The sequence below is a fragment of the Thamnophis elegans genome, chromosome 16, assembly GCF_009769535.1.
Source record: "Thamnophis elegans isolate rThaEle1 chromosome 16, rThaEle1.pri, whole genome shotgun sequence".
NCBI lineage: Eukaryota > Metazoa > Chordata > Lepidosauria > Squamata > Colubridae > Thamnophis > Thamnophis elegans.
Genome location: NC_045556.1, coordinates 25,407,567 through 25,419,403, shown reverse-complemented (window position 1 = coordinate 25,419,403; position 11,837 = coordinate 25,407,567). Strand labels below are relative to the sequence as shown.

The window sequence follows — 11,837 nt, the reverse complement described above, 5'->3', positions numbered from 1 at the left end:
GCGGCGGCGGAAGTGTAGGAGGTCGGCCGCGGCCAACGCCAGGACGACTCCACCATAGAGCCCCACGGCCAGCAACGGCAACAACGGACTCCTGCAGCGGGACGGAGCGGCGTCAGCCCGGCGGCCAGGCCTCCCGCCGCGACCCCCTTCTCGGTCCGCCTTCCCAGCCTCACCGGAGTCCTGCCGGGAGCGCGGCGGTGGCGTTGGCGCCCCGAGGACGGTCGGCGTCGGGTCGCGGGCAGCAGGACTTGAGGGCGCCGCTCCCGCCGGGCTGACAGCAGTAAGCGTCGGCCGGCGCATCGGAAAGGCGCGGGCAGAAGAAGGCGGCGTGGAGGCGCCCGTCCGCGCCCCAGTACCCCTCGCAGAGATGCGTGTTGGCAGCCGCGAGCGGGAGAGGCCCCGAGGCGGCGGCGCTCAGCTCGGACGAACCCCGGCGAGAAGCAGCGAGCCGTGCCTGTAAGTCGCCGGCGCCTGACCGGAGGAAGGCCGGCAGCAGCAGGAGCCAGAGCAGCATCTTCCCCGCGGCTCCCAGGCGGAGACAGCCCGGACTGGGCAGGAAGGCAGGGAAACGGCGCTCGCCGTCCTGCTCCCACATCCATTAGCGGGCACCCCCACCCCATGCCATTAGGCTCTGCTTTTAGACCCGGCCTCCATGGGGACGCTGCCAGACTGGCGGCAGGAAGGATCCATTAGGGAAAGGAGTCTGCTAATGAGGGCTCCTGAACTGGTCTGGCAACACCGAAGGTTTGGTGAAGGAAAAATGAGTGTGATACCTTTTGATGAGGGGCCTGCCTGACGTAGGCCTTTGCCAAAGGCGATTTCAAAAGAGCAGGAATTATTACTTGCAGGAATCAAAGCTGGAAGAAGCCACTTTTGTATCCTTCACCAGGAAGGAAGCATGGAAACCCTTGAAGAAAAAATTGTCAACTGTTCCAGTGATAAGAAATGAAGTAGCTCAGACATCCCCAGAGAGAGGGGAGGGGGGGAGGCATGCATTGGTGACTCACAGAGTCATCAATTTGTAGACCAATTTCTTAAGGGAAGTGAATTGGCTCACAGGTGCAAAGAGGTGATAGAGGCTGGCTATTACACTTAAGCCTTATTAGCTTAAATATATTATTAATATAGCTTATCATTATCCTTTTCTCCTATTTCATGTGAGGACAATTGATATAACTAAAAGCCTGAAATCAATTTGTAAGGACTATGAACAAAAAAGGCAGAAAAGCAAAAGATCTGGCTGCCCAAATTAGGGCAAAAACTAATGAGTGACTGGAGGATTTTAGAAGTAAACCACTGGCTCAAATGATGGTGATTATTGTGAGAAATTTGGCTTTCTACATTATGGATTAGGGTGTAGGAAGGGCAATACTGCAGCCTACAGGAAGCACTTCTAGCAAGAGAAAAACTGCACCTCAAGACTCAATGTATTTGGGAAACAACTGGCTCACAACTGTAGCTATTACTGACACTTGGTAGGACAAAACACATGATTGGAACACACAACTGGAAGGATATAAATTGTTCAAAAGAAACAGCCGCCTTGGAAGTATTTGGCTAAATGTTGGAGGAAACAAAAATGACACAGCTATAGGTGTGTACAGACTGCACAACCCTTTGCTAAGTTAGCTGAGGTGTGCATGAAATATGCCACAGTACTAATGGGAGACTTTCAACTACCCTGACAATATTGGGGGGGGGGGACTGCAGGTAGTGGGAAATCAAACAGGTTCCTGATGTGCCTAATTGAAACTTTGTCATACAAAATATAGAGGAGGAAACTAGACGTAATCCTTACTAATAGGGATGAAATGGTTGAGGAAGGAGAAGCTATAAGAACTTTGGGGGAGAATAGCCATCTCATACTTGAATTCATCATAGTACAAGTATAATACAACTAGGTAAATGAACCGTCAGACTATTGTAGTGTTTAAGAGAGCTGACTTCAACAGACTGAGAGAAAAACTAGGAAGAATTCCATGGATGGAAATGCTAAAAGATAAAATAGTTCCAGATGTTTACAATACCCCGAAAAGTGACATAATAACCCAAGCAAAAACAATACCACAAAGAAAACAAGACACCTCACGAGACCAGCTCACTGACAAATTAAGGGATTAAAAAATCGCAAATATTTAAAAAAATGGAAAGAGGGGCACATAACTAAAACCACAAGCAAAGAGCCCAAAACTGCAAGGATTGGGAAAGGGAAGGCCCATACTGAATTGACTGGCAACCACTGCCAAAATAATTTTTAAAAAATTAGGTAAGGAACCAAGAGTCAAAGCCCTGCTCTGTGATGGCTTGTAATGTACATCCCTTATTTTGTGTTGGCCTTTCACAAAGAATAGAGCTGTAGTTTCGTCCTGAGTATTGCCACCAGCTTGACTGTCAGAATGCCATACTTCAATCTTTTCCAAGAATTACTTATATTTTTCCTGCCTATCCCTCCAACTTTTGGAATTGTCAACCAGAACTGCACAATTCCTAAAATGAAGGAATAAAGGAGAATCACAAAATAAATAGGTCTATTCGGTGATTCAGGTTTTCAAGGAAATTTGAGCCATCCAACTACACGGGTTGGACTTTTTGCTATCTCTTTAAACCAAAATGTGTTTAAATCTTGACAAAACCTGTAACTTCTTTATGGAGCTGCCAATGGTTGTGTGTTAATCTCTGCACTAGGAATTAGCACTTTAAATCTGGATTACTACACAGCTGTAGTAGTAAACACCAGAAGCCTATCTGGCTTTTGTTAAAGCTGGCTGTGCTCCAGAATTTGCTTGGGATGCCTGTTTTAACAATAAGTTGAGACTTCTCCACTTGGGAATTCACAAACATTTGAATCTTTTTTCCTGAGATGATTCTCAGTTGTGGTTTGTGTTTGCTTTTTATCCTTATATGGAAAGTGAGACTGAACTATATTGAGCCATGGTGGCGCAGTGGTTAGAGTATAGAACTGCAGGCTACTTCTGCTGACTGCCTGCAATTTGACAATTCAAATCGGCTCAAGGTTGACTCAGCCTTCCATCCTTCCGAGGTCGGTAAAATGAGGACCCAAATTGTTGGGGGCAAAGAGGCTGACTCTTTAAACCACTTAGACAGGGCTGTAAAGCACTGTGAAGTGGTATATAAGTCTAAGTGCTATTGCTATATACGTCCACTGCATGTTTACAAATCTTGGGAACTGAGCAACCCTGTTTCTTATCCCAGACAATCAATTTTCCTGATTCTAACCTATTCACTGGCTCTATTGGTTGAGGGACAGCCGGAGCAGGGCAACCTGAGTCTGCTTGATTAATTCCTGGTCCCTCCCCACCTCCCACAGCAATTATTGTAAAGACAAGACACAGTGGTGCACTTTCACATCCTGTTCATTGAGTTAATGCAGCACAAATTGAGCAACACAGAAAACAGTAGCTTGCTTTCTCCTCTTCCTCATATAATCAACATCCCTCAAAACCAAGAGAGATTCCAAGGTCTAATTTAGGTTTCTCAGCATTTGCATTACGTACAACTCTTGCATCACATGCTGAAAACTATGTCTATGGGTAGGTAGACCTCTTAAGGTCCTGTGGTCTAAGACACTATGACCTAGGAGTGATAGCCTACCCATCAATTTGTTTGTAAACATACACCATCCAAAGAAAAGCCTGTCACAGAGACAGAACCCTGCAGAAATGAAGCAAAGAGCAGAAAAAAAACTTGCCTTTGCCCCCTTTCTAGATTGTCCTCATGGCAGTTGGCAAGTGCCTGACGGAGGAGTGCCTTCCTAAGATCAAAACTGGTCTTCTGGGCAGGATGACAAATCCTACAGGGCTCAATTTCACCAGATTTGCAAGAGCCCCTCCAGAGTCAGGGTTTTCTTCATAAAGTATGCTGGCCCAGAGTTTATTCTAATGTGTTTTCTGGGTTTGCATGACACTGAGCCATAAATGAAGCATGTGGGCTGTGCACACAAATGCCATGCAAAAATGCACATGAAAGCCCAGGTGACACATCCCAAAGTTTGCCTAGGAGTCTGTTGGCCAGGAAGAAAGGGCAGTTGGGACCGCAGCTGCTCCTCAGCTGTGTGTTCTGCACTTCTGTAGCTGGGCTGGCACTGCTGGCTTCACCCTTCAGAAAGGAAGAGACACTGAGCCAGCTGGCTCTTATTAACCACAACACAGCAGCAGGCTTTTCTCTTGGATTCAAGGCTTTCTGCAAAAATGTACAGGGAGTTTCCTTCAGCACTCAGTCTTGTGCTAGCTAAAAGTTATTGGATCAAACTGCAGCAGAGATTTAAGGGGGAAAGCCTTGCTTGCAGCACAGCAACGTGCTTTTTCCTTCCCTCTGGAAAGAAAATGTCATCAGAGTATGAATGTAGTCAGCATTTGTCTTGAGAATTCACTGTGGGGAAACACTCCATCCTCTAGGAAAAAATATGGGGAGATGCTTCCCAACCCTGAGCAAATTGCCACCCAACCCCTGCTTTCTGGAGGAAGGGAGCACTAGAGATGAGGGCTTTGCTTCAAGCTGCAGAAGCGTCACTTGGCCCATCCTCTGTTCTACAGTGTTTGCTACACACTGCATCTGTTCAGGATCATTCAAACCAAATGCAGCTGCTCAAACAACATCCACCATCTCTGCAGCATAGTCCCCTGCCCTTCATGCCAAGCTAGAACCAAATTCTGGAAGCAGTGCCACGAGTCCTCCAGGTACAGGCAGGACCCAAGGCAAATTCTGCAGCATCAAAGGACACAGCTGCCCAAGGGTCCAGTCTTTGTCTGCCTTGGTATGGAGCAGCACCCTTTGGGGCAGCTGTGCCAGAGGAGGAAAAAGGTCCAGACACAGAAATTCCGAATGAAGGGCTCAGGCTATCCGAGACGAAGGCGGAAGGTGGCAATCTCCATGGGGTCAAGGTGGATGGTGGTGCTGTTGAGGGAGGCCGTGGTCAGTGGATACATCAGTGTCAAAGAAGAGGGCTGCAGGGAGATCAGGTTCAGGCTCTGGAATAGGCTGCCTAAGGACAGCTGGAGAGCAAGAGGCAAAAGCTGAGATGCAAATGACCAGCAACCCAAGCTCCCCTTAATTTCCTAATGCAACTTTATACAAACTCCCCCCGCTACCAAATATCCATTCCTGGTGCCTTTCCCTCCAGGGCAACCGAGAACATCCTGACCTACCACGCCCTGGGTGGTGGTACAATTAAAACCCAGATTCCTGGCCTCCAGGGCACAGTCGAAGCCCTTCCGGTGTAGTATCAGAGCTGTCTCGGCAGATGGTAAAGCCTCATCCTGGGGAGAAGAAAGCCTGTGTATCACCTGAAAGCCCAAAGGCTTTTGCTCAGCAGGCAGAGAAGGCTGGGAAGCAGGCAAGGGTTGTCTAGGCTGAGGGCTTGGCTTCCTTTTCTCACCTCTCCTTGCAACGTTCGAAGGTTGAGAAGGTGGAAGTCGCAGGGCACTGTGATTGAAAATGGTGCAAAAGACCTCAGTGCTGGAGGGGGCAGTTTTTCCTGGACAAGTGGCATGGTCAGAACCTCCGCATTCAGGTGCATGGAAGTGATGTGGCTGAGCAGAGACGGGAAGCTGGTGAGCTGATTCTCCTGGGCCTGCAGCAAGAATGAGAGAAGATAGACACTGCCACACAGGATATGGAGCATCAGCATCAGTCCTACAGGAGCCTCTACAGTTGCTAAACTATTGGCTACTAAGCATTAGGCTTGGCTTTTACACACACACACACACATACACACACACATCAACAAGGCAGGGAAAGGCCAGACTACACCACAAGACCAGCTTTTACCTCTGGGCTTTCAACCTTGCTGCTGGGGAAGACCAAGTCTCTCAGCATGGAGGCCAGTTTGGAAAAGAAGCTGGAGCTCTGGGGATGGATGGACGGGTGGGGGGTGGGGGGCGATCAGAATAGGTAGGTTACCAGAATGAATGTCACTGCTTCAGACCTACACCCCTCGTGGACAGGGAGCTGGTCATTCCTTCAGCAGGGCTGAAGAGCTGGCTCTATCTGTGTGCTTCCTGGGACCGATTCACTTTCCCGCACCTCCTGCCTTCTGTATGGGTCATCTCTCTTGGGCTTCCTTTATTCCTTCTGCTCTTAGCCCCTCTGTTAGGTCTAATATCTCTTAGATCTCTATTTATATTTATTCCCAATAGAAAGATCTCTCTCTCTTTTTGATCTCCTCATTTCTGATGGATCCTCTTTTCTCTGTCACTCCTCAACTGGAGGCCATGTGTATAAAGTCACACCCACTACGAAATGACAACCATTGACGGGGAGAGCGGAATGCTTTCCACTTTCTCTTATGAAACAGTGGAAATGTTTTGCATTTCTCCTGGCAGAAAAGGAGACAGAGGTCACCAATGCGGAAGGGATGGGGGCAAGAGGAAAGGCCACAGGGCTGCTTCTTTGGCAACAGATTAGGTGGGAGACTTTCCACGCAAGGATCATGGCCAGGACTGCTCTGCCTTCCAAAGTCAAAGGAGAAAATCAGCTGGGTGCTTGCTCATTGGCAAGATGGATTTAAGATCATTTTCCCAAGGCCTTCTGAATATCCATCTCAATGAGACACATCTGCAGGCACTGAAAAGGTTTCCCCAAGAAATCCCGGCAAGGAAGGAGGCCCAATCCAGTCGGGGAGCCCTGGGACTTCCTACCTTGTTTGCTGAGCTGAATCGCTCCAGCAGGAGACGGAAGCGGTTGCAGGTCTGCTTGTTGTCCTTCAGACCTTGTCCTAGTCCACGGTTATCATCCTGCATGAGGCGCCGGTCCAAAATCACCTCCAGCTGGCCTGCCAATTGGGAGGAGAGAAAGCAAAAAAAAAACCAGTTAGGAGGTGCCCCATCCCACAACCAGGATCCCACTTGACTTCTCCCAGGCCTCAGGCTCATCGTCCTGTTTTTTTTCTCCAGACTGGCCACTGTGTGCTCCTGTACCCATTCCATCACACTCACCACTGCTAAGGCTGGACACTCCCAAGGCCTGGGCTGTGTGCAGAGTCAGGCGATGCTGGCTATCCTGGATGTAGGCCATGACTGGCATGGGATAGAAGTTGGCCTGGAGTGGCAGTTTCTTCAGGTACTGCCGGGGCTGGATCTGCAGGGCAGGCAAACATATGGGTGGCTCGTTGGCAAATTATGTGGGTGGCTCCTCCAGCTGCATCAGGGAGGGGGTAAAGGGTTGTTCAAGTTTCTGCCAGCCCTTTACCTGAAAGCCATTCAGGTCAGTGAAGAACCTGCCCTTACTCTCAATGCTGCTGCTGAAGCGCAGGGCCAGCTCCCTGTTGACGTGGTCACGAATGTCGACCAGGCAGGAGATCTCCAGAGAGAGGCCATCAACCCCTGTGGCCAGAGATGCAACGTGAAGTGACTACACCATTCTGCGCAGCCACATCCGCTCCTGCAGCACAGCCGAAATTCTCACCTGGCACATTGTAGAGTCGGACCACTTCCTGGATGTGCTGGTAGTAAATGGCTGCCTCTGAAAAAAAGGGCCCCTCGGTCACCCGCACCACTGGAGGGTCCTTGGTGGTGTAGGGCTACAAAGAAGAAAATGAAAGTGGGGAAGTGGCTCTGATCCAGCTTCATCTATTTCTAGCCTGCCTTTCGCTAGTTTTTAATGGTACTCAATTTAAAAACAATTAGACAAAGGTGCATATTTGAAAATGTTTAACAATTAAGCTTTTGGGGAGAAATCCCAGACTCAAAAAACAGCAGCCATTCTGAAACCCTCTTTGTGGCACCTAGCAGAGCATTTTCTCCAGAGAAGAGATCAGTAAGTCAGGCAAGCACTGCTGATGTGAAAACAGGAGCCCAATGCCATCCATGGCCAAACTCAGCAGGCAGGCAGCCGCTCTGTCAGTGCAGCCATGGTTGGGATGCCCCTCACCCACCTCCCCCATCAGCAGACTGGGAGGCACAGAGGCTGCTTGCAGGTTGAAGATGGGCTGGCCTGAGCAATACAGCTGTTTCTCTCATGCTGGAAATGGACAGAAAAGGGTCTTCCACCTTCCCCAAAGGCTGCCCTCCCATCCCTGGGGAGAAGGCAAGCAGTGTTTCATGCCCATTTGGAAAGGCATGAGACAGCAGCCATCCTAAAAAAAAACAGCTGCATCAGGTTTCCCCGGCCCATCTCATCCAGTGATCTGCTCTCCCAGTGGCCAATCAGGTTCCCAAGCAAGCCTCCCAGATGATGACTGGGACCTCCATGACTTGATCCCACCCTTTTGGAAGCCAGTCAAGCATCACATTTCATGGTGGACAGACGTCTAAGATGCAGGCTGTCCAAGTGAGGACCACTTCTGTCTTCACCCCTTCCCAGGTAAAGGTGAGCAACCCCAGCTGAAGCAGTCCACTCAGACCTTGGCTTCACCGTCGGGTAGGAAAAGATAGGCACCGCTCTTGTCCTTGGTTGTCCGGGTCCCATAGACAAGGAACTGGCTGCTCAGCTGCTGCTCCTGTTTCTCACCAATATGATGCACACTCTGCAGTCCACAAGCCGAGCACCAGTTAGTGCATTTCCTCCCCCTGCCCTCCCCTTTTCCCTCCAGCCTTGTCTTCTCTGCGGGTCACCTTGAGGGAGCCACTTGGCCCTGAGAAACAAGCTCTCATGTGCTGGTTCGCCAAGCAGAAATCGTCTGTGGCAGTGGACAGAACCTGTACAGGAACGGCTTCGTACTTATGCCCAGCAAAGTCATGGCCATGGAGGAAGAGGCGCACTGAAGATTTCAGGGTGTTGTGGTTATCAAAAGATTTTATCAGTTGCAGGATGGTGAGGCCCAGTGCTGGCAGGCGTATCATGACAGACACCTGTCAATGAAGAATAAAATAAGCCTGGCGGAGCCCCTTGGTCCTTCCAGGTCCATCCATCCATGCAACGAAGACTAAGACCAGAGCAAGATTCTTCCAAAAAGTCTGCAGTGCAGCCTCTCGGGGAGAAGGCCAAGCATGCACACACCTCCATGCCCCCTCCCTCAGGAACTTTCCGGATTAATTGGGACATAAGCTGGAAGACATCCACACAATCTATGATCCCTCTAGACCTGCATGTATTTAAAAATCTCTCTGTAGATCTTGCAAGATTTGCCTCTGTCATTCCCGTCTTCCCTGCCCATTCTCCCAAACTACCTGGAAGACATCAGGCACCATGTCTGTGGCCGACTCCCACTGGGCACTGAGCTGCACCGCAAGGGACTCTCCTTCCTCATTCAGCACACAGATCCGAGGGGTGTTCACCAGCAGGGTCACCACAGTGAGGCGCTCTTGCTCCAGGGGATTGAATACTACCACAAACCTGCAAGATGGCAGAGAGGTTAGCAAGCTCCGTCCCCGGCTCCACCAGTGGCAGAACACAGTCCAGACTGTTGCTGGACCCCACTGCCCTGACTGGCAGCACTCCCACCCCCCTTCTCCCACCTGGGTGTGGCGTCCAATTTGATCACCATTTTCTCTGGCAGGGAGTCCTGATTGAGACGGGTCTCATCCTGGAAGGAAGAAGGAGACTGAGTGTGTCCCAAATGGGTCCCCACCCCTTTGCTAACATTCCTCTGGGTATAAAGGCAGAGGCAGATGAGAGCTCACTGTGTCAAGGAAGGGCATTGCCATGTCGTAGTGGTAGGACTCTTTGTCTGCTAGGACCAAGTAATGGGCAGCATTGATGATGACCCTCTTGGCATTCATCAGCGAGTGAAGCAATCTGTGATGGAACGAGGAGAAGGTCAACCAGGCATGAAGCTGAACTCTGTGGTCCCGGTCCAGCAGCCCAGGTTTACTCCTACCTGACACCATAGTCCACCACTACTGCTTCCTTGGCAGTGCCAGTAATAGCATCGTGATGCTGGAAGAGTCCCAGATTGCGCCGGGCATCTGTGAGCATGGCATAATCGGACAGTGGGTACCTACTCTCCATGCCAGCATGGCGGGCGTGACTCAGAGCCAAGCTATATAAGGTCTCAGCAGCCCTGTGGCAACAGGACAGAGAGACCATTAGGTGCGCAGTGCTGGGATATGATTCCCCAGCAGTGCTCCTCCTCCTCAGCAGGCCACTCACCGGAGATGGGCCTCGAGTACTCGGCCCATGCTCTTATAGAAAGGCCGGGAAGTGTAGTAGCCTGTCCAGTAGTGATCTTCCCTGTCTGCGTAGGAAAAAAAGTCCCCACTGAGCACCGGGAAGCCAGGTGGGTGCATGCCCGGGACAATGCCCATCTGCTTGTAGAGGGCATCAAAATAGTCTGAGAGTGTCCCAAACTGGGCCTGCAGGAGAGAGTGACATCATGTCAGAGGCCAGGACCTCAGTGAGGCATCCTCCCAGCCCACCTTTATCCTCCTTTCCCAAGACAGGACAGAACACCTGGACGTGCAGCTCTGGGCGAGCATTCAGGAAGTCAAAGAGACGTTGGTAATTGAGGAACTGGGCATCCCATTCCTGGGGCTTGTCATAGCGGAAGTCGTCTCCCAGGGGCACCAGCAGGACGCTGCTTCGGAACAGTTTGGACTTCTTCCGGTATTGGTCAAGCAGAAGTTGTGCCCTGGGAAGGGAGGAAGCCAGGTTGGCTGACAAGGCTCCTGAGCCTGCTTGGAAAGCAGGGAGGGAGAGCAAGGCAAGTGCAGATGGACACAAAGGCTGTGAGGAAGAAAGCAGGAAGGGCTGCAAGTGCATTTGAGAGGCGGGCCTGGCCCCAATCCCCTCTCAGTCACTCACCGCTCAGCCACATTGCTACTGGTGATGGCCTTGGGAGGGACCTTCCAGGGGCAGTTGATGCGCCCACCTGGCAGCCTCTTGAAGTCAAACTGGCAGCAGATTTTCGGATCAGGCCCACAAGTGTGGGGCACATCGTAACTGTAGAAAGGCATCATGTGGCAGAGAAGGTCTGTGCTGGAATCCAAATCTGAGGGAGGGGGCAAATCAGAGGAGATTCACGCTCTCATCTGCCCAAACCGCCACCACAGATCCCACATGGACCAAAGCTGTCTAGCCGAGTGACATGGGGAAAAGCACATCCTGGCAGGGTCTGGGGTTGGGATGGGGGCAATAGGAAGAGAAGAAAAGTGTGTTGGATACATTTGCTATCTTAAGCTATTTGTAAAATTAATAAAGGTGGGATACAAATAAATAATTCCAAGGGCACTGCCCCGGTCCTCCAGGAAGAAGAGTGAGCACAAAGCAGGGTCCCCAGGGCCTCACCCCAGCTCTGCCTCCAGATGAACTCCAGGTTCTGGGTAGCTGCAAAGTGCTTCTTGATGGCATAGTGGACCCGCTGGATGAGCATGCTGGTCAGGTTAGCCCGGCGCAGGAGATAAGGCATTGTGGCGCTGTGACCAAAGGGATCCACTGCCCAGCCAGAGCGTGGCGTCACCCCTGCCAAAAGAGAGAAGACAATCCCAAGGCCAGTTGCAGCCCTCCTGCCCTGCCAAGGCAACGCTCCTGCTGGCAGGAGGAAAGGCTTGCTGGGGGGTTTCCTAGATTTGGGAGGATTCCTTTGGTTCCCACACTGTTTCCCAATGCATCTCCCCCTATCCTCGGCTTTTGAAGACAAAGTCGGGGGGCGGGGCGGATCCCCTTCAAATGCTAGGAGATGCAGATAAAGACTGGTGTGTGTGTGTGCACAAATGGCCTCAATCCACTCTGATGGTGGATGGGGCAGTCAGGATCACTTGGTGTATTCCTCAATTGAGATGTTTCAGAGGCAGGTGTGTGCAGACTTGGCCTAAGATTTGTGTCCTTAGTTAGAGGAAGACTGCCTTCTCTGTTTCCTCTATTTTTTGTTGGTGGGGCAGGAACAAGACACTTCCTGGTCTTTAAGATATTTTACCTCCTCCTCCATCAAATCAAGGAAGGAA

The 11,837-nt window shown here is 50.7% G+C and overlaps 1 protein-coding gene across 3 annotated transcripts in view; it reads right to left on the bottom strand.

The window, feature by feature from the left end:
• Nucleotides 1-3,356: 3,356 nt before the first annotated feature.
• MAN2A2 (mannosidase alpha class 2A member 2) overlaps nt 3,357-11,837 on the bottom strand; it is a 32,616-nt gene continuing 24,135 nt past the window's right edge. The window contains exons 6-23 of one of the 3 annotated variants that reach the window (XM_032232497.1): nt 11,182-11,355; nt 10,699-10,885; nt 10,348-10,525; nt 10,048-10,250; nt 9,776-9,958; nt 9,579-9,693; nt 9,414-9,481; nt 9,126-9,291; nt 8,571-8,807; nt 8,360-8,482; nt 7,423-7,537; nt 7,207-7,340; nt 6,954-7,095; nt 6,657-6,790; nt 5,788-5,865; nt 5,396-5,590; nt 5,166-5,276; nt 3,357-5,012 (exon numbers count right to left, since the gene is read on the bottom strand). In XM_032232497.1, the coding sequence (XP_032088388.1) occupies nt 4,857-5,012; nt 5,166-5,276; nt 5,396-5,590; nt 5,788-5,865; nt 6,657-6,790; nt 6,954-7,095; nt 7,207-7,340; nt 7,423-7,537; nt 8,360-8,482; nt 8,571-8,807; nt 9,126-9,291; nt 9,414-9,481; nt 9,579-9,693; nt 9,776-9,958; nt 10,048-10,250; nt 10,348-10,525; nt 10,699-10,885; nt 11,182-11,355 (2,699 nt within the window). In that variant the 3' untranslated portion in view covers nt 3,357-4,856. Of the gene's footprint in view, nt 5,013-5,165; nt 5,277-5,395; nt 5,591-5,787; nt 5,866-6,656; nt 6,791-6,953; nt 7,096-7,206; nt 7,341-7,422; nt 7,538-8,359; nt 8,483-8,570; nt 8,808-9,125; nt 9,292-9,413; nt 9,482-9,578; nt 9,694-9,775; nt 9,959-10,047; nt 10,251-10,313; nt 10,526-10,698; nt 10,886-11,181; nt 11,356-11,837 lie in introns of all 3 variants that reach the window. The other 2 variants (XM_032232496.1, XM_032232494.1) reach the window with 2 other exon arrangements.